Source organism: Leucopleurus acutus (genome assembly GCF_964270905.1).
Source record: "Leucopleurus acutus genome assembly, chromosome: 1".
Classification (NCBI taxonomy): Eukaryota; Metazoa; Chordata; class Mammalia; order Artiodactyla; family Delphinidae; genus Leucopleurus; species Leucopleurus acutus.
The window spans coordinates 126,981,434-127,001,674 of NC_139142.1; the positions used below are offsets into that span (position 1 = coordinate 126,981,434).

At 42.2% G+C, this 20,241-nt stretch overlaps 1 protein-coding gene and 1 long non-coding RNA gene across 2 annotated transcripts in view; one reads left to right on the top strand and one right to left on the bottom strand.

The window, feature by feature from the left end:
- MYZAP (myocardial zonula adherens protein) overlaps positions 1-20,241 on the top strand; it is a 100,476-nt gene that overhangs the window by 50,557 nt on the left and 29,678 nt on the right. The window contains exon 11 of the mRNA XM_082846598.1: positions 18,364-18,447. Coding sequence (XP_082702724.1) covers positions 18,364-18,447 — 84 coding nt within the window. The remainder of the gene's footprint in view (positions 1-18,363; positions 18,448-20,241) is intronic.
- LOC309966548 overlaps positions 1-20,241 on the bottom strand; it is a 44,853-nt gene that overhangs the window by 1,561 nt on the left and 23,051 nt on the right. The window contains exons 2-4 of the long non-coding RNA XR_014326460.1: positions 1,438-1,591; positions 834-1,052; positions 581-688 (exon numbers count right to left, since the gene is read on the bottom strand). This is a non-coding gene — a long non-coding RNA (uncharacterized lncRNA). The remainder of the gene's footprint in view (positions 1-580; positions 689-833; positions 1,053-1,437; positions 1,592-20,241) is intronic.

A 20,241-nucleotide genomic window follows, 5' to 3' on the forward strand; every position in this document is an offset into this window, starting at 1 on the left:
GTGTCTTTCTGTCTGTGAACTCCAGCCACCCAGATATTGAGACAAATTTGACCTGGAAATAAAGGCAACCTTTACGTGTCACCAACGTTAGGGACAGTTTTCCTTCCCTCTCATTAAGTGTGAAAGCTTGTCCCTGTGATGGCTTCACACTCACCAGGGGTAGGAATCTAGTTCCCATCCATTGTTGCTGTCATCTGAATCACAGTGTCTGTGAATGAAGTTAGTTTATTAAAATGATGGGCTTCTTTTTTTAGCTCAAAACATCCAGGTATTATTACTGAGGTTCTTGGAATCCTTAAACATTAAGCAGCATATTTACTTCCACCTCAGTGGAGTGTAATTTCTAATAATAATAATAATGATGACGATATATTGAATAAAAATTAACCAGCGTAGGTGTTGCAGTCCTTAGCTCAATAATGACTTTTCATTGTGTGGGACAGTATATTTCAGTAGGGATTTGTGCATGTAAGAAGGGGGCAGGATGGGCCCTTTTGAAATGAAGGATTATGTATCTTATGGGGTCAAGTTCATTGAGAAAAGATACAAAGCGTCCTGCGTGAAGTGTGGGAGCACATACCCCCACTTGGCTAGATCTTGGCTAGATCAAATTAAGTCTCCTTTTGTGGTGTTAGACAGGGATTGGTCATCTCCCTCCCATCACTAGTTCTTCTGACTGGTTCTGGATCTGAAAGAAAAAAAAAACACACACACACACAAGCCCAAATATGCCCCTTTTAGACTTTCAAGGGTTTGCCAGAAAATACAGAGGGACTGAAAAAACTAGCATTCATGAGGAAACTCACTCATCCATCCATTTACCAGTTACCCACCGGCATTTTCTCTGTGGTGGGGCTGGGTACCCAGTGGGGAGCGGGGCAGATGTGGTCCTGCCCTCATGGATCTTATCATCTGGTGTTAGCTGAGTTCCAGTCGTCCTTGCCCTTGGGCTTCATTCTTCTGTTGACAAGCCGTCTGGAATCCCGCTGAGTTCTTTAGCTTGCCGTTAAAGGAACCAGGAGATCAGGCAGGAGCACAAGGCTGGGCGGAACCTGCAGCCAGAGCAGTGAACACGTGACACATCTTTAAACATCTTCAGTCAACAGGACGTTGACACCTCTTTACCTGCTCTCATCAAGGCCCGGTGCCCCGCCAACCAAAGCAGCTTTCTGCCCAGGGGAAAATTATCTGGAGGAAAGCAATTTTAAAAATTTAAATTCTCTCCATCCCAAGAGTCTTCCCTTTTAAATGGATCGGCCATTTGTTAGCACACAATTTATTTTAAAAGTCTCGTGTGGTGTGCTGAAATGTACAGCGCAAAAGCACATGTTTGCCCAGTACCCTGTGTTTAGAGGATTCAGAGTGATCTCCATCACTGATAATTAGCCACGTGGGGGAAGGGGAAAGGAGCTGTGGCACCGAGCCCACCACGCTAACCTGCTCAATTGAACTGTTTCCAGATCATGTCCCACGAGCTCTTCTCCAGATTTAGTCTCTGGCTCTTTGGAAGATGACACAATGGTAGCTTGCTCTGGGTCGGAAGCAGTTCCTTTTATCGTTCGTGGTTCGAAGAACACTTTTACTCTCTCTGCTGGGAAGAGGTGGCGTGTGTGTGTGATGAGCTGATGAACAAGACACGAAGGACATGACATTGAAAAGGAAATGTGGCCACGTAGGGCTGTTATTTGTGGAAACATCCACATTCTGTCACTTCAGCTTCTACAGCCTGACACGGCAGAGTCAAGAGAACTCAAAGATCCATAGAGTATTTCTAGAAACGTGGGCTCCTAGACATCAAAGAGGGAACTGTGATGAAGAATAGTACTAAAAAATAATTTAGAAAGTGCGAGGTGGAGGCTGGTCTTGGAGGATGCAGCCTTATTCATGGAAAAGGTGCCAAGGACACCTGCCAAGGAGGTGGGAAGCAGGCTCGAAGGACTCCAGCGCCCCAGGAGGAAGTGCTCCCCACCTGATCACCCCCCAGAAAAGACAGAATAAGCCAGGTGTCTCCGTAGTTTGATTATATTTGTATGTAGGAGGTGGCCCTGAGGATGTCCTTTCTGAATGAAGATCAACGGCACTAATCAACTTAGCACTCTTCTTGTTTAAGAAACATTTGGTTTGCTTCTGTCATCACGCATAGACAGTTCAACTCACTTCATGAAAAGGAGAAGTATATCTGATGAAAAGAAAAATGGGGACCTCCCTGGTGGCGCAGTGGTTAAGAATTCGCCTGCCAATGCAGGGGACACGGGTTTGATCCCTGATCTTGGAAGATCCCACATGCCATGGAGCAACTAAGCCCGTGCGCCACAACTACTGAGCCCGTGTGCCACAACTACTGAAGCCCGCGTGCCTAGAGCCCGTGCTCCGCAACAAGAAGCCACCACAATGAGAAGCCCACGCACCGCAACGAAGAGTAGCTCCTGCTTGCTGCAACCAGAGAAAGCCTGCGTGCAGTAAAATAAATAAATTAATTAAAAAAATGTACTTGGCTGAAATATACTGAAGTGAAATATACTTTATGCATGCTTTATTTTCATAAAGGGCTTCGTGAGACAGCCACAGGCCCTGGTATCTCATCAAAACTAAACGGTGTTGCTGAGAATTGTAGTAGCAGCAGTGGTAGTAATAGTCAGTGGGTGGTATTAGCCTAATAATAATGAAGTGAGTTCATTAAGGGGGGGGGTGTCACTTAGACGTTGGGTAGTTTTCCGCTCCGTCCTCTTTTCCGTGGCAAAGTGGGCAGGTAAATGCTTTCTTGTCAATAGTTGTCTTTGGTCTTTAATTTAGATGCTTCTGCCCAGCTGAAGCAAGTAGGTAGTGATGGGAAAGGAAGCAGATGAATAACTTCCCACATGCGTATGAACCGTTGATGCAGTTTACCTCCACTGTGTTCTGTCTGAATGCAGATCCCCAGATACTCTTGCTGGGTTTCCAGACTTCCCCTAGGGAGCTTTGAGTCAGATCTGAGAATCGCTAATCTAGATGTCACTCTAGTGTAGGGACCTACACTGTTTCTAGGGATACCTTTACTGCCTTCGTGTTTTTCAGTCTGTGGTGGAAAAGTTACTGGCATTTGTTCTAGTGGAGTAGACTCACTACCCAGCTTCAAAAATTGAAGTAATATCAGACAAGGGGATGTAATGACTTCTAGAGGAAGCGGGGCACCCACTTGGGCCTCTCTCCCAGGATTGTGTGCTCTCCCCCCTGCCCTTGGAGTTCCTTCTCTCTTTTGGGGCACAGATAGTACCCTGAGGCTAGGTAGACCTTATGTTCTGGGGCAGAGAGTGAGTGAGGTGCCAAGGCTGTCTGCAGGACCGTGAGAGTGCCTCCCCCCGCCCCCCAAATGCTGTGCCCTAGACGACCCCTGCACCTCCCCCTAGGCCTGATGCTGGGTCCTGGGCTAATCGGGGATCTCCTTAGATCCGGGTCCCCTGCCTGAGAGGACCTCCCTCCACCTGCTCCTCCCTGCCTTTGCCTGTGTCCCTAAATTCACCCCTTCCTGCCAGGACTGTGATATGGTATGAACTTGACTTCCTGCATCAAACATGAGTTAGGTGCTCAAACCCTGCCCCACACTCACCCTGCACTACCACCCCATTCCCTGACCCCTAACTGGATCCTAAGCCTTGGGCTCTTAGTAAGGCTGTGATTCTGTCTCAGGGCCACTCACACCCCCACCCAAAGGAGATGCTACTCAAAAGTTGAGGCCAAATTTATTTATAGTAATCGAAAACGTTAGTTTCCAATTCTGGTGTTTAACACTGTATTAGCCACTTTTTTATTTTAAAATCTCAGCTGCTTTATCTAAAGCATGAAGTTTTTAGAAGGTAACCAGAAAGCTCACATGGTGTAAACCTTTTTTGTACGCATTATAGAAGTATTGCAGGGTCATTGTGTGACATGTATTGATTAATGTATTCACGATTCAAATTGTCTTTTCAAGGGAGGTCTTTTCTTTGCAAATGTCATCGAACCCACTTTCTGTCTGTTGGAATTGTTTCTCATTGGCTCTGAAATGTTTCTCAGACCTGGGTGCTCGCGTTCTGCCCATAGTAGTCTGTGTGCCTGTGCTCCTCATCCAACTCCTAGCTAGTGGATGTTTCTCATGTTGCCAGGTATGCCTCATGTGTTGTAGGTGTGCATCTACCCCTCCCATCCCACGTTAACCCTCTGTGGGAGGTATTATTAGCACCATTTTTTACTACTGGAAACTGAGACTTAAGAGTCTTAAAAAATAAGTAGCTAGTGGTCTCTCCACAAGTGATGATGGTGCTAGGTCCACACCCAGATTTTTGACTCCAAAGCCAGCCTTGTTCTTTGCTTCTTACTTTTTTATAATTGGAAAAAAAATTAAAATATAGAAACTTAAAGAGAATGATTAAAAAATAAAACCCATGTATTCTCTTCTGGAATTGACAGATGTTAGCATTTTGGCGTATTTCATATTTTTTCTAAATAAAACATTAGAAGTTCTCATTTTACTCCTCCCAGTTTGGATCTTTTCCCTTCTTACCCTCCACCCCATCCTGCCCTAACACCTCCTCCGGAGGCAATTTGGCCTCTATCCAGACCATGTTTCTATGCTTTTACTACACACACATGTATTTATTGTTGGCATATAGCTTGGTTTCTGTGTTTTAAAAAGTATGTAAAATTTTATTTATAATATATAAATAAATTCTATTGTATTTATTTTGCAACCTACTCTTTTCCCCGGTTTTGTTTTTGGAGTTGTTACATATAGATCAGAATTATTCATTTTGATGGCCGTCTAATATTCCATTAGATGAATATATTGTAATGTACCCTACTGATAGACATTTAGCTTGCTTCCAATTGTTTATTCTTTTGCAAACAATGCCACACATGTGTCTGTGCTTATCTAGGGAATGTACTCAGAGGAGGAATCGCCAGGGCCTGGGGTTGGCACAGTTTCTTCTCTGCTAGGTATTTCCCTATTGCTCTCCAAAGTGTACGTAGACTTCCACCCGTCATGTATGAGGGCAGATTTCTCCACATTCTCATCACCTCTTGGTGCTGTTGGACTATAATTTTAGCCAGTTGTGAAATAGTATCTCTTTGTCTTGGTTTTAACTTGCGTCAGCCTGGTGACTGCTCATTACAACTGTAGACATTGAGCATAAACTTCTCACCAGTCAGGCTCCCATTCTTATGAACTGGTTGGTCATATCTTTTGTTCGTTTTTCTGTTTGTTTTTCTTTTTTTCCCTGCTGATTTTTAGGAACTCTGTATACTGCCAATATTAGTCATTTGTCAAAAAGTATTTGAATGCCATTATCTTCTCCTTGTCAGTCATTTTCGTTTGTTTGTTTATGGTGTTTTGTATAATGTACACATTTTAAATTTGGGTAGAAAGTTATCAATCTTTCTGTGCTGTGTTGTGTGTCTTGTTTGTCTGTCATAAGCTTTAGAGTTTTGTTTTGCATCTTTAGGTCTGTAATTACACCCCTCCCCCACATTCTTACCCATCGTTCTCTTCCTTACTCTGTTTTTCTCCATAGCACTTATCATCTTGTAATATATCCTACACTTATCTGTTTTGTTTATTTATGTGTTATCTGTTTCCCTCCACTAGAATGTAAGCTCCCTGAGGACAGTGGCTTTTGTCTGTTTTGTTCATGGCTATATCCCTAACACCTGGAATAGTCACGGGCCTACAGCAGGTGCTCAATAAATATTTGTTGAACAAATAAAGAATAATCCACATGGAATGTATTTCTTGTGTATATAGTATGAATAGAGCTGTCACCCTTTGTTCCCCTCACGGAAAGCTGGTTTCTCTAACACCATTTATTGGATAGTCCATCCTTCCCCCACTGATTCTTTTCATTCAACCTTTATCAAGCTGGAGTTGTTTCCCTCATGCCACTGTCTTTATATATTTCTGTTCCCCTGCCTCTGTGCTGAAGTCTGCAGAAAAGCCAGTCTTCACACACACAAGTGGGAGTGGGGGTGATGAAGGGCTAGGTTCCACGTACGGAGAGTTTTTCTCTGATGGGTCAATCAGTAAACATTTAAGAAGCAAGTTTTATGAACCAAATGTAAAAATGGACCTGAGTCCTCAAAGCCCTCAAAGGACTTTCTGGTTGACGTTAAAACTCGTTATAACTCAAGGCAGAATACAAGGGTTAAGCAGGACAATTAGCTGTGTGCTGGGAACACACAAGCTGGAGAACATAGTGGTTAAGTTTGTAGGCTTCAAGTAAATTCAATCTTTGTATCCTGCATCTGCTCCTGACTGGGCTTTGTATCTTGAACAACTTATTGATCTTCTCCAACATTTAGTTTCCTTATCAAAAAAATGGGAATGATGATAATAGTACCTGCTTCAGGGGTTGTTGATTGACTGAAAGAATGTACGCTAAGGGTGTAGCTCAGTGCCTGTAAATGTTCACTAATTCTAGTGTGCGTGGAGTCTTTAGGGAGGAGGTGAAATTTGACTGGGTCTTGCAGCATGGGTTAGATTTTTCTGGGCAGGGATTGAGTAGGTGGAAAAGGACGTGCCAGACAAGATACAGAATAAATAAAAAACAAAAGCATGGAAGCCAGAAAGTATAGGGTGAGTTCAGGGAGCATTATTCTAGTTTGACTGGATTGTAGGAGGGAGTAATGATGAAGAGACTGGAAATGTAGGTTGGGCCTAATTGCTGTGGATTACCAGCAACAAGCCAAGAAAATGTCCTTTATTACTAAGCTCCTAATTCCCCGATGGCTTCCCATTGCCTGATCAGATCTGAGCCTCAGAGGGATGTCTCTGGCAGGGCGTGCTTGGCAAACAGGAGAGGAGAGGGGCAGGGAGGGCAGCTAGGGGGCTCCCAGGAGAGTCCTGGTCAGTACAGTTGAGGGTCCATGTCCCAGGGCACCTGAACTTTAGGAACATGGGATGTGTGTGTGTGTGTGTGTGTGTGTGTGTGTGTGTGTGTGTGTAATTAAAGCCTCCTTTATTTTTTTGTTTTGTCTTAAAATTGACAAGACTAGTAGAAGCATCTTTAAAAAAATTTTTTTTTATTGGCGTATAGTTGACTTACAAAGTTGTGTTAGTCTCAGGTGTACAGCAAAATGAATCAGTTATACATGTACATATATCCACTCTTTTTTTAGATTCTTTTCCCATATAGGTCATTACAGAGTACTGAGTAGAGTTCCTTGTGCTATACAGTAGGTCCTTATTAGTTATCTGCTTTATATATAGTAGTGTGTATATGTCAATAGGAACATTTATTTAAACTACTTTTTTTTTTTTTTTTTTTTTTTTTTTTGCAGTATGCGGGCCTCTCACTGTTGTGGCCTCTCCCGCCGCGGAGCACAGGCTCCGGACGCGCAGGCTCAGCGGCCATGGCTCATGGGCCCAGCCGCTCTGCGGCATGTGGGATCTTCCCGGACTGGGGCAGGAACCCGTGTCCCCTGCATCGGCAGGCAGACTCTCAACCACTGCGCCACCAGGGAAGCCCCCATTTTTTTTTAGCATCAGCTTTGTGCCAGGTGTGGTGCTGGGTGCTTCCATATACATGCCTACCTCAGAAATACTGCGGGTTGGGTTCCACACCACCGCAATAAAGCAAATATTGCAGTAAAGTGAATCACATGAACTTTTTTGTTTCCCAGTGCATATAAAAGTTATACTGTAGTCTATTAAGTGTGCAGTAGCATTATGTATAAAAAGACAATGTGACACCTAATTAAAAATACTTTGTTCGGGACTTCCCTGGTGGCGCAGTGGTTAAGAATCCGCTGGCCAATGCAGGGTACACGGGTTCGAACCCTGGTCTGGGAAGATCCCACATGCCGCGGAGCAACTAAGCCCATGCGCCACAACTACTGAGCCTGCGCTCTAGAGCCCACAAGCCACAACTACTGAAGCCTGCGTGCCTAGAGCCCATGCTCCGCAACAAGAGAAGCCACTGCAATGAGAAGCCGGCGCGCACCAACAAAAGACCCAATGCAGCCAAAAATAAATAAATAAATTTAAAAAAAAAAGGGCTTCCCTGGTGGCGCAGTGGTTGAGAGTCCGCCTGCCGATGCAGGGGACACGGGTTCGTGCCCAGGTCCGGGAAGATCCCACATGCCGCGGAGCGGCTGGGCCCGTGAGCCATGGCCGCTGAGTCTGCGCGTCCGGAGCCTGTGCTCCGCAACGGGAGAGGCCACAACAGTGAGAGGCCTGCGTACCGCAAAAAAAAAAAAAAACAACACTTTGTTGCTGAAAAATGATCACTAATCATCATCTGAACCTTCAGTGAGTTGTAATCTTTTTGCTGGTGGAGGATTTAAAATATTGCAAGAATTACCAGAGTGTGACACAGAGATACAAAGCGAGCAAATGCTGTTGGAAAAGTGGTGCCGACAGACTTGCTCAGTGCAGGGTTGCCACAGACCTTCAATTTGTGAAAAATGCGACGTGTAAAGCACCATAAAATGAAGTGCAGTAGGATGAGTGATGCCTGTACCTCCTCTTGTTGTTTAGCCTGAAACAGTTCTCTCCCTGGATATTTCTGCTCAGTGTGTGGTCGTCTGTCCCTGATACTGTACCCATCCAGGGAAGCACAGGGATAGAGAAGCTCAGAGGACCCTCTTTGCCACTTCTCCATCCCACCTTCCAATAAGGTCACAGAGGAGGAAAGAATAGCCTGAAGACTTAGGGCTCCAGCAAATCCTTTGTTAAAGAAGGTTCACCTGCCAGTATTCTTCCCAGCCTGGCCTAATTTCTAGGCAGCATTGCTGCGATAGGTTGTCGTCATAGGGAAGATAGACCTCTGGACATCAGGCTGGTGTGAACGGAAGAGCCTGGGCCTTGTCATCAAAGAGAAGTGGGTTTAGATCTCAGCCCTGCCAGAATCGAGCTCTAGGGTGACCACCTGTCCTGGTTTGCCTGCGAATGAGAAGGTTCCTGACTCATGAGACTAGAACCTAGGAAGTTCCGGGCAAGCTGGAACGAGCTGGTTACCTCTTTAGCCCTGTGGTCTGAACCTTTCCCTCACCCCGTCGGCAGACGGCAGGTGCATCCTATCTCTTGGTAGGTGGGGAGACCTAACGTCATTCTGCCTGCTTCCTTATTGCGCTAATGTGTGTGTTTCTTTCTCCATTTACTGCCTCACTGGGATGTTGATTCCCTGAAAGTGGAGACCAGGTCTTCCTGGCTCACTGCTGCGCTCCCGGAATCTAGCACTGGGCCCGATGCAGAGGGGATCACAGCTGATTGTTAAGGAATGAACAGACAATGAAACTGTAGGAACCCCAGTTCCCTCGTCTATGGGGATAACGACTCTTAGGGTTGTTTCTGAGGATAACGAGCTAAGCCAGCAAAAGCCCTGGTGCTCGGTACACCCCTTTTTCTTCCTTCCCAGTGAATGCACACAGATTGGAACGCCGGTTTATCCATCCTTCCCTGGTGTTTACATGGCCCGGTCATGTTCAGGCACCCGGGGTGCCATTTCTTCTTAAACAGAAGTTGGGTTATCTTTAATATAAGACAGAAATCAAACCACATTAGATTATTTTACCTCAGAAGCCAGTTCCAACCGATCCTTTTGAATAGTATAGTTCTATTATTATATATTACTTCGAACTGAATAGAAAAAAATTGATTAAAATGTGTGCCCTGTTCATATCTGGCCTGGCTGAATGCCACAAGACACATTAATTGAAAATGAATTTCTACAAACCCAATCAAGCATCATGAAGATGAAAAATGTACCTTTTCCCCTCCATTCCTTCATTGATTTTTCATTTTCCCCACTCAGAGCTTCATTTAGCAATTTTTCAGTTTCGTTTTGTTGTGGCCTTAATTCATCCCCTTCACTCCCCCCAAAATGAGATAATGTACCATTTTCCTTGTCCTTTTTAAACTGTTCTTTCATGCTGCATTAGTGCAGGGCAGATCCTGTTCTTGTCTTACATCCCTGTGCTTTATCGTTTTTTAGGAAAAGAGGGTAACCTTCTTTTTAAAATTCTTACCATGGTGGTTTTTATCAAAGGGAATGCACTTTAAAAATACATAACTATGAAATTAGTGTTACAACACTTCTAAAATGAATTAAGAGAAACTGCAGCAAAAATAAAAAACCTTTTCAGAGGAAGAGTATTAGATATCAGTTATTCTCATTTTTCAGGGTGAGGTATTTGGGGATCAAACACGAGTCCTGTTTTGTTGAGGGAAATGGAGAAAGCTATTTGCCAGATCACAAGAGGCTGAATTGAAAACAAGGCTGGGTGAGGACAAGAGGGAGCAAAGGGAGGTGACTAAAACCCCAGGTGAGTTCTAGAAGGTTCTTGCCTGTCTTGTGCCAACCGTGCCCCAGTCTGTTCGCCGAGTCCCTGAATCTCTAGGGGTTTTGATAACAATAATGGGGATCTTCAAGCTATCTTCCTGTCAAATTTTCAAATAATCGAACAGCATACTTTTCCCATGAAAAGTTGAGAAGGGCTCACATTCAAGTATCCTACTGCTTTACCCTGAGCTAGAATTCAGAACCCTGGTTATGTCATTTTGATTAGAAGCCTTGATTGGCAATTAGCCATCTTTGGTACATTTTCAATGGGAAAATGAATTATTTCTTTATCAATGCAGTTTAAAGTGGAAAGTGTTTTTAAATGAGGGCCCATTAGTAGGAGTAACAAAGTGGGGTGTTGGTGACAAGAGGTTTGGAAACCTTATTAATGTGTCAAGTTTCATGATAGGCACATACACACACACCCTGATTTTGAATAAAAGTACCTGTGGACTTTAATTGGTTATTCTTAAAATTAGAATGAAAACAAAATAAAACAGATTTCAAAGAAAATGAACATAAACCTAGTTTGGATTTAAAAAATTGAATTCCCTTTTCCTTACAAGATTTTAAACAATTTAATTCAATGTGATCATCAGTTGTAACATACCTTCTAATCCATGCCCTGTTCCATTGTGTCTCCTGTTTTACATAAGGCATTTTCAGATACATGTATATCATCATTTGCCAGCTGGTAAGAGAAAACACCCCAAAGCACAATTTCTTAAAAAAAACCATATCAAGTGCTATCTAGTATTTAATACTTATTTGCTGCTGCATTTCTTATATTCATTCATTTCTCTCCACATCCCCAACCTCAATATTGAGTTGTGTTTCATGAGTCTTGCACAATTGGGTACTATTCACATCCTTCTAATTACAGGGCTGTATCACATTCTGACATCTAACATGAGATGACCCTACATGTCTGTCACCAATGGAAAAAAATTCCAGGAAGCTGAAAAGCCTTGCAACCTCCTGGGTTGCTGTGAATCCATAACAGGACCTTACTAAATTTTTGTACAATTTCATTTTGGCCTGGTTGACATACAAGGTCTTTTTGAAAGAAATTGGGAGGGATCCTTTCACTATAGGAATCTGTTTCCAAAGAAGTTTATAAAAATGTGTGGATTGATAGGGGTGATTTCACCTCCTAAGAGGACTACTCTTTCATATAAGATAATTGATGCACTAAACATCTGTTCCATGTGGGTTTGCTGTCTGGTGCAAGGGAAAGATGTAAACAAAGAGTGGTAGTGACAATGATGGGTTCTACTAGGGGTTTGCTCGAAGGGCTGAAATGGAACAGAGGAGAGAGACACAAAGCCAGCCTGGAGGACTTGGGAAGAGCTGGCCTGGGAGGTGACTGTTGAGTACTTCCTGACAGAAGATTTCCTGGTGGAAAAAGGAATGGAGGGTGGGAGGGCATGCCTGGTGAAGGCACCAGCCTGTGCAGAGGCCTGGTAGCAGGACCATCGTATGTCCACAGCACGCTGAGTATGGAGTGGCTTGTAAGTAGGGTTCATTGTGGGACAGAGCAGGCACGAAATAAAACTGGGGAGATAAATTGGGACCACAGCAGAGGTGCCTCATGTCCACGCTAGGGAGTTGGAACGTTAGAAGCTTGGGAGGGTTGTTTTGTTTTGTTTTGTTTGTACTTTTTTCTTTTATTGAAGTATAGTTGATTTACAATGTTGTGTTAGGTTCAGGTGTACAGCAAAGTGATTTGGTTATACATAATCGATTCTTTTCCATTATAGGTTATTACAAGATATTGAGTATAGTTCCCTGTGCTATACAGTAGGTCCTTGTTGGTTATCTCTTTTATATATAGTAGTGTGTATATGTGAACCCCAAACTCCTAATTTATCCCCCCCCCCCAGAAGCTTGGGAGGGTTTTTAAGTAAGAGGGTGATATATGCAGCATCTCTGGGGTAGAGCCTAGAAGTCGATGACTCCATCCAGGTGACTCCAGTGTGTGGGTCTGGTTAAGAGGGATCGCTTAGCTCGAACCATCTATGCAGGTAACTCAGTTGTGGCTGATGTGAAGAAAAGCCGGTTCCAGTTTTAAGAAACCAGATGACCCCCCCACCGCCCACCTTAAATATCAATCTGGCCTGTAGTCTTAGAAACCTAGCATCCTGCATTATCAGTTAGGCTGTAAGACATATACACAGTTTGAATTACAAAAAAAAAATCATGCTAACGAAGACAAAATTAGACATCAGTTCAATGAGTTAACATCAGTTAAAAGGTTCTAGATTTTACCAAGATGGGTTTCTTCCCTTTGTTCTCTAAGGGGGTTTACTGTTTGATATTTAAATTTAACTGTTACAAGAAGATTACATTCTTGGGTAAATACATTTTCCAGACCTCATCTGAGTTCTCATTTCTTAATGCCTTGACTTCAGCCTGGTAACTTGGGTCATTTACCACCACCTGGTGACAGCTAGATTTAAATGCAGATTCTTGAAGTGTACATAAACCTCTTGAAGGTCAAATTTACAAACTTACATAGAGCATGGACTTGAGGATATGGGGAGGGGGAAGGGTAAGCTGGGACGAAGTGAGAGAGTGGCATGGACATATATACACTACCAAACGTAAAATAGATAGCTAGTGGGAAGCAGCTGCATAGCACAGGGAGATCAGCTAGGTGGTTTGTGACCACCTAGAGGGGTGGGATAGGGAGGGTGGGAGGGAGAGAGACGCAAGAGGGAAGAGATATGGGAACATTTGTATATGTATAACGGATTCACTTTGTTATAAAGCAGAAACTAACACACCATTGTAAAGCAATTATACTCCAACAAAGATGTTAAAAAAAAAAAAAAAAAAAGAAAAAAAAGCGAGAGCAAAGGTGCCAAATGGATTTTACTTGCATACTGGCTGCATAGCTCCTTGGATTTTGGATGCCCCCGATTTTGGGAGTTGCTTTGGAGGTTATGTGTTCAGCAAGTCTGTCTTGGTTCATCTAGGCCTCCAAGAGTCTGTTCCAGACAAATATGCCCCTGGAGTCTAAGGGATGGATTGTTTAGACATAATGGATGGACGGATTCTTTGATTCGTCCATTCAATGTCTGAGAATATGAAGATGATCAAGGTCTTTATTCTCAAGCTGACAGTCTAGGGAGGGAGAAATACCAGTAATAACATAGTAGTAGCTAATTTTTGAGTGTTTATCATGCTAGGTGCTATAGGAGACGATATTTCAAGGCTCTTTGAAGTTGGCAGTCAGAAATAACAGCATTTTCCACACAAATGTGTGATTTAGATGTTGTGGAAAAGAACCAAAGGCTTGGGAGTCAGACAATACCTAGAATATTAGCAAACCCAGAGGTGTGAGAGCCTGCTTATTTTAGAAACTGGGTGTTGCGCTTGGGAGAAGGCATGGGATGTGCTCCAGGAGCAGACCTCAGGGGGGAGTAACTTGGGGTTCAAAGTTGGCACCCCTTCTAGGGCATGAGGGGCCAGCCATGAACTGACTGCCAACCTAAGCATCCTTTTTCTCTAATCCGAGCAAGTCAGCTCTGGCCACAGAATGTACTGTACAAGATGCTTCTATGAGAAATGCTCAAGGATGAAAGCAAATGAGTGTGCACAGCATTCATTTTTAGTGCAAAAGCACAATCGCTTCTTGAAGCATCAGTTGCTGAAAAATGCGATCCTTGTCAGAAGCTTCAGATCCCCTACATCCTTCCCTCGACCTATTCTTTTTCTCCAGAATGAGATGCCTCCTCACACTAGCATTAGCCCAGAGTTCTCCCCTCAGCTGTCTCTCCAGATATCTCTGCTTTGCATTTATTTCTTTTTAAAACTAAAATCTAGGGACAAAGGTGAGCAGAATCATCTTGGTCTCCTCCTGTGAGCTGTTCATTAGGGTGCCCTTAACCCACACCTCTTGCTTCTCTTGACTCACAAAGCACTCTGATTACTTCAGAGATAGTGAAACTAGTGTGCGTGAAGTCACTTTTTGTGTTATTTGATGAAGTACTACCCCTGACCTTCTTGGAATATTTTAGTTCATTTCAGTACACACTTTACCTATCATTTAAAGATTTTAAAAGCTTTAAAAATTTCTAACACTATAAGAAGGATTGAAAAAGGGACACTGTAAGGATGATTTTTGCAAATTATTGCTACAAAAATGAAGGAAATTTAAACAAAACAAACTTTTGTTTTGCTCATAATCCTACCCCAACCCCGGAACGATTTTGTTTATCTAACTTTTCTTCCAGCTTTTACTTTCATCATTGTAAACTCTTGTTTTTCTATCCCTTGAGGCTTTTTGTAAACACTTTTCCATTTTGTAATATATTTGTTTTTAGTGTTTGTGTAATATATTCCATCCAAGTGATATTCCATAATTTATCACCCATTCCTTTAGTGCTGGACATTAAGGTTATTTCCATTTTCTCTCTATTATAAATAATTGGAGCAAGAACATCTTTGTATATATAGCTTTCTTCCTACATCTGAATTATATCCTTAGGATAAATTCCCAGGAGTGGGATTAGTAGGTCAAAGGGTATGAACAGCTTTATGGCTCTTCATATTTATTGCTACATTGCCCAAAGGGTCATTCTAATTTACAGCACCACCTGCAACACATGAGAGTAGCTATCCCTCCCAGCCCTTCCAACACTGATTTCTTCAGTCAGTAGTTTGGGGCAAATTTAATAGGTACGAAAGGATAACTAGTGACTGTTTTTAATTGTTAATTTAAAAAATAATTATCAATTTTCTTCTTAAGTATGTTTATTGTATTCTATTTCATATGGTTTGCTTTTCATGTCGGAGAATTATATTTTTTGACACCAGGTGGAATTTAAAATATTTTATCATGAAAATGTCACATTCTCTCAGAACAAAGAGCGTAATGATGAATCATTACTTAGATTCAACAAGCAGCAACATTTGGCCACATCTGCCTTATCTACACCTTCTTTTCCTTTTATTTTTTCCTTTGTGCAGTTATTTTAAAGCAAATCCCAGACATTCTGCATGTTTCCTGTATACTTCATTAAGCATCAATAAAACATGTGGACTTTTTCTTCTGTAATCATAATGCTTATTGCCACACCTAACAAAATTAATGATAATTCCTTGGTCTCACTTACTACTAGTCTGTAATAACATTTTCCAACATGTCTTTAAAATTGTCTCTTAACTGATATTTTGTTCCAGTCAGCATACAGAGAGGTCCACTGTATTTGGTTGTTAGGTTTCTGAAGCCCTTTAATCTAGAGCATATGCTCTGTTTACTCCCCCGGTACCCCCACCTCGAATTTACCCCCAGCCAGTGACTTATTGCAGGAACTAAGTCAGTTGTCCTATAAACGTTCCCGCATTCTGAATTTGACTTTTTGTTTCCTTAATAGCTCAATTAGATTCCGTTTCAACTTTGTTTTGTCCGGGGAGGCAAGAATACTTCAAGGGTGGTGCTGTGTGATTCATTTCGTACTGCTCTGGGGGCACACAGTGTCTGGTGATCCCACTTTGGGTGATGCTAAGGCTGATCGGGGATCAGGTGGTGACAGCCCACAACAAAGTCGTCAGTCCCTCGCCGGCTTTGCCCCCCACTGTCTCATCTGTCCGTGAAGCTTGCTTGAGTCAGTTATTTCCTAGGGGATCGCACAATGGTGAGTTTTGAATTCTCTCATTCCTTCCCCACTTATTCACTGGAATTCTTCTGCAGAGTAAAACTTCTTTCTTCATAAACTGGGACTTTTTAGTAATCTCAACGTGCAGTTTGTACAAGTAAGGCAGGATAAATGCTTTTTTCTTTTATCCAAATTGCCAAGCTTCTAAGTAAGGAGTTGGTTCCACTGTCATTTCCGAGGAGTTGTCATTGCTGCTTTGTTTTTGGTTTTCTTTTTTAAGAATAATAAAATACTCAGGGTTTTTAAAAAAATATATTCCATGTGTTTTACTCATTATTCTTTTTGATGCTCACATTGTCCCATCTTTGCCCCAAGGGAGACCCTTCATGTCCTTGTTTTCAGGTAGAATAAGGTGTCTTAGGCTCATCTAGTATATTTTTTAAAAAATAACAGATTATGAATTCATACTGACACTTTCATTTCAAATCTAACAAAACTTTTTTCTTTGATTTTGTACTTGTATTTCTTTTTCTTACACTAAAAATCTTGGTTCCAAATGTTATTATACTACAGTCTATCAAATAGTTTAAAAATGTAATACCAATATTACTACTAAAATTTTCCCAGTGAGTGCAATTGTTTATCTTTAGAACACATTCCACTAAAAACATCCAGTCAAATTACCTTGTCCTAACAACACTTGAATTAATTCGTTTAACCAATTTGATATATGGTTAAGTTCTTTCTGTTCTGTTTCTTTTCAAATTTTAGGATTCACTTTTTTCCCCTTTTTGGTTTTTATTTTTTGAATCTGTAAAATGTGCTTTCAAAATTGAACTTATGTAACAAGGTATTATCACAAAAGTCTTTGTTCTGTTCTGTCTCCTCCATCTAATTTCCTCCCTCTCCCTGTTGGTAAATATTAAGATTTGTTTGATCTTTGCAGTGTTTCATTTTGCAAATATATATTCATTCATATGTCTTCACCAGTTTTACACCAAAGCCAGCATACCATCTACTCCTTACAATATATCGTATCAGGGTTTTAGAGATCTTCATTTTTTTCTTGAAGGTTACATAGGCATCCATTGTTAAGATAAACCATAGGTTATTTATCAGGCACTTATTGATGGAGTTCTGTTTTTGTGTGTGTGTTTTCTAAAAACAAAAATCCTGTGTCCTAGTCATTTCATATTTTGGCTAATGATTCTTTGGGATCTATTCCTAGAAGTGGAGTTGCTGGGTCAAAGGTTAAATGTAATTGTACACTTCTTTTTTAAAAAAATTAATTAATTAATTTTTGGCTGCCATTAGGTCTCCGTTGCTGCACGTGGGCTTTTTCTAGTTGCAGTGAGCGGGGGCTACTCTTTGTTGTGGTGCGTGGGCTTCTCACTGCAGTGGCTTCTCTGGTTGCAGAGCACGGGCTCTAGGCACGTGGGCTCAGTAGCTGTGGCTCACGGGCTCTAGAGCACAGGCTCAGTAGTTGTGGCGCACGGGCTTAGTTGCTCTGCGGCATGTGGGATCTTCCTGGACCAGGGCTGGAACCCATGTTCCCTGTGTTGGCAGGCAGATTCTTAACCACTGTGCCACCAGGGAAGTCCCTACTTATACTTCTTTTAGTTATTGCTGGAGTCCCTTCTATACGAATTGTGTCATTTTGCATAGGGAGGGATTTTTTAAAAAAGATTTTGCAGTTGCTCAAATGTCATATGAAAGGTTGTTGGAAAATTAGTGCATTCTTCAAAATCGCATGTTATTTATCGAACCTACACACTGTTCCCACTATTGCCCAAGACATGGCCTGGTAGAGAGCACCCTGGTTCCTGCTTTTAGGGAACCTACGATGTGTCTGTGGAGACATGATATGTGAATGAAAAACAAAGTTAGAGTAGTCCAAGATAGATATAGTATAAAAACAAAGGTGAAAACCCAGCTCAAGTCTCTGTCTTTCAGAAGCCTTCCCTGCTTAACCCAGGCCACGTGAGTCCTCAGTCCTCTGAATTTCATTATTACTTTCAGTGACAGTGACCTTTTTCCCAGAGCAAAACTTTTGACACGTGGTTGAACAAATACGAATATACGAACAGGAACAGAGCAGAATGTATGAAATGCAGGCTGCTGCATAAATTCAAGTGAAATAATTTTTTTATGTAGAGTTATGTCTGCATTTCCCAAAGCATCGGTGGAATGTTACTAAGGGTTACACGGCAAAATCAGTGCAGAAATGTTAGGCTAAACAGACCTAATGAAACAACTCCACAACCACGTATGATGTCCCAAGCATACCTGGGCACAGAACCCCCCCGCTCTGCCTCCGTGAAGCACCTCACGTTCATACTGTTCCACGGAACACAGAAGAACCAATGTGTAGTTTCTATTTGAATGAAAACCAAAGGCTTCTCTTCCAGTTGATTAACTTGTACAAATTCTGCATTTTTGATAACAATTTCCAATTTGTTTCTTTCTAGATTGAATCACTAAAGAAAAAGGTGCAGCAGAAACAGCTCTTAATATTGCAGCTTTTAGAAAAGATATCGTTCTTAGAAGGAGAGGTAAGAAGCTGTGTTTCTTTAAGCTGGGGTCTTCCCTATCATTAAATTTTATGTTGCTGAGCCTACCACCGACACTTAATTAAAAATATGGCTATTTCCCGGCCTTATAAAATTGATTGAAGGTTAACTGCCAACACTGAAAATGAGGTTCTGACAGCTAGTTTTTCTTTACCATCTGACTCTCCTCATTCCCCCTTGCTGCTCACCTCTGCTTTTTGGCTCCCATTTTTCTTATTCAGGAATTTTCTTAGCAAGTCTGATAAGCTGTTGATGAACACTGATAACTCCCCACATCTGTGTTGTATGTTATAATTTGCCAAGTATTTTCACATACATTTCTCAGTGATCCTCTCAACAACTTTAAGCAAGGCAAGACAAGGATTATTATCTCCATGTTAACCAAAAAAAAGAAAAAGAAAAAAGGCACAGAGAAGGCAGGTGGCTTTTCTCAAGGTCACACAACTTAATACCAGAGCCAGGCTGAGAGACGGACTCCTCATTCCAGGTGACTTAATTTCACCTGGAACTTTTAAGGTATTTAGTATTCCTGACTTTCTGGTCTTTTGAAAGGCATTTTGGGGATTTTGTGGAGGTTCTAGGGAAGGACATTATGAAGTTGGAAGAACCTTAAAAGCTTAGGTGTTAGTGGAAGGGGAAGCCTTCTGTTTTCTCTGAAGACTGTTTATTAAGAACTTGGCATTGAGCCTCTTCCTTTTGAGCCTCCGTGAATCTCTCCTTGTCTGTGCCCCGCTTGCAGTCCCTCCCGGGTGAGAGACAGCCCAGGAGAGAATAATAAAATAAGAAGACAGGAAAGTAATGACAGTCATTAAGCTCCTAGTGTGTGTTGGGCACTTTTACTTTGCATATCTTTTGTATAACCTAGAGGTTAAGAGTGGAATCAGACTTGCCCAAATTTGAATGCTAGATCTGCTTATTAGCTGGCTGACCCTAGGTAAGTTTCTTAGAATTAGAAATTGAGGATGAAAACTGTACCTAGGTGTGTGTTCGTGCGATGAGAGTGCATACGAAGTGCCTGACGTGCCTAAGCACCCCATCATTTTCTCTTTATTAAGAGTGATGCCCTATGAGTTAGATTATGTTTCCTCCATTTTGTAGCTGGAGAAACTGAGGTTCAGGGATGTTAAGGAATCTGCCCAAGGCGACTGTTAGAAATGGGTAAGCCTGAGCTCTTAACCACCATGTTTGTAGGGATGGGGAGCAGTGTCATCATTTACTCTGTGTGGTGGTGGGGCTGCCTATAAAAGTTGTAAGCAGAAGTCCCTCGTGGCCCATGGGGACCTGGCAGCAGACTCAAAGCCCAGGAATCTCAGTGTCCTGACAGCTGAGTAAGTGGACACTTGTCTTGTCCCACTGTTTTCCCCTCTGCAGTCACTGAGTCCACCTCCAGCTTTATGAATGGACATTTCTATTTCTAAGATTGCCCTCTGAAATCACAGCTCTCTGTGGGAGGAATCATACTTTCCCAGTGAGAGTCAGAGAGTGAGTGTCCTGGTGAAAGTCATGGGTCCCAAGAGAGTCTGGTTCCAGGAGGGAGAAAAGAGACGCCAACAGGAGAGGCAGCAGGTTACCCAAGACAGTGCCCACCCCTCTCCCCTTCCCCTGGCTGTGCTACTCAGGCCTCCTGGGAGATTAGGAAATGTCCAAGGGGTACTCTGCATTGAGAAGAGCCTTCCTTACACATACGTGTGCTTTGTTTAATCTTAATTTATTAAATTCCTTTCTTCTCTTAGTTTAGGTTGCCCAGACTCTGAGATGTGGATATGAGTCCACTAG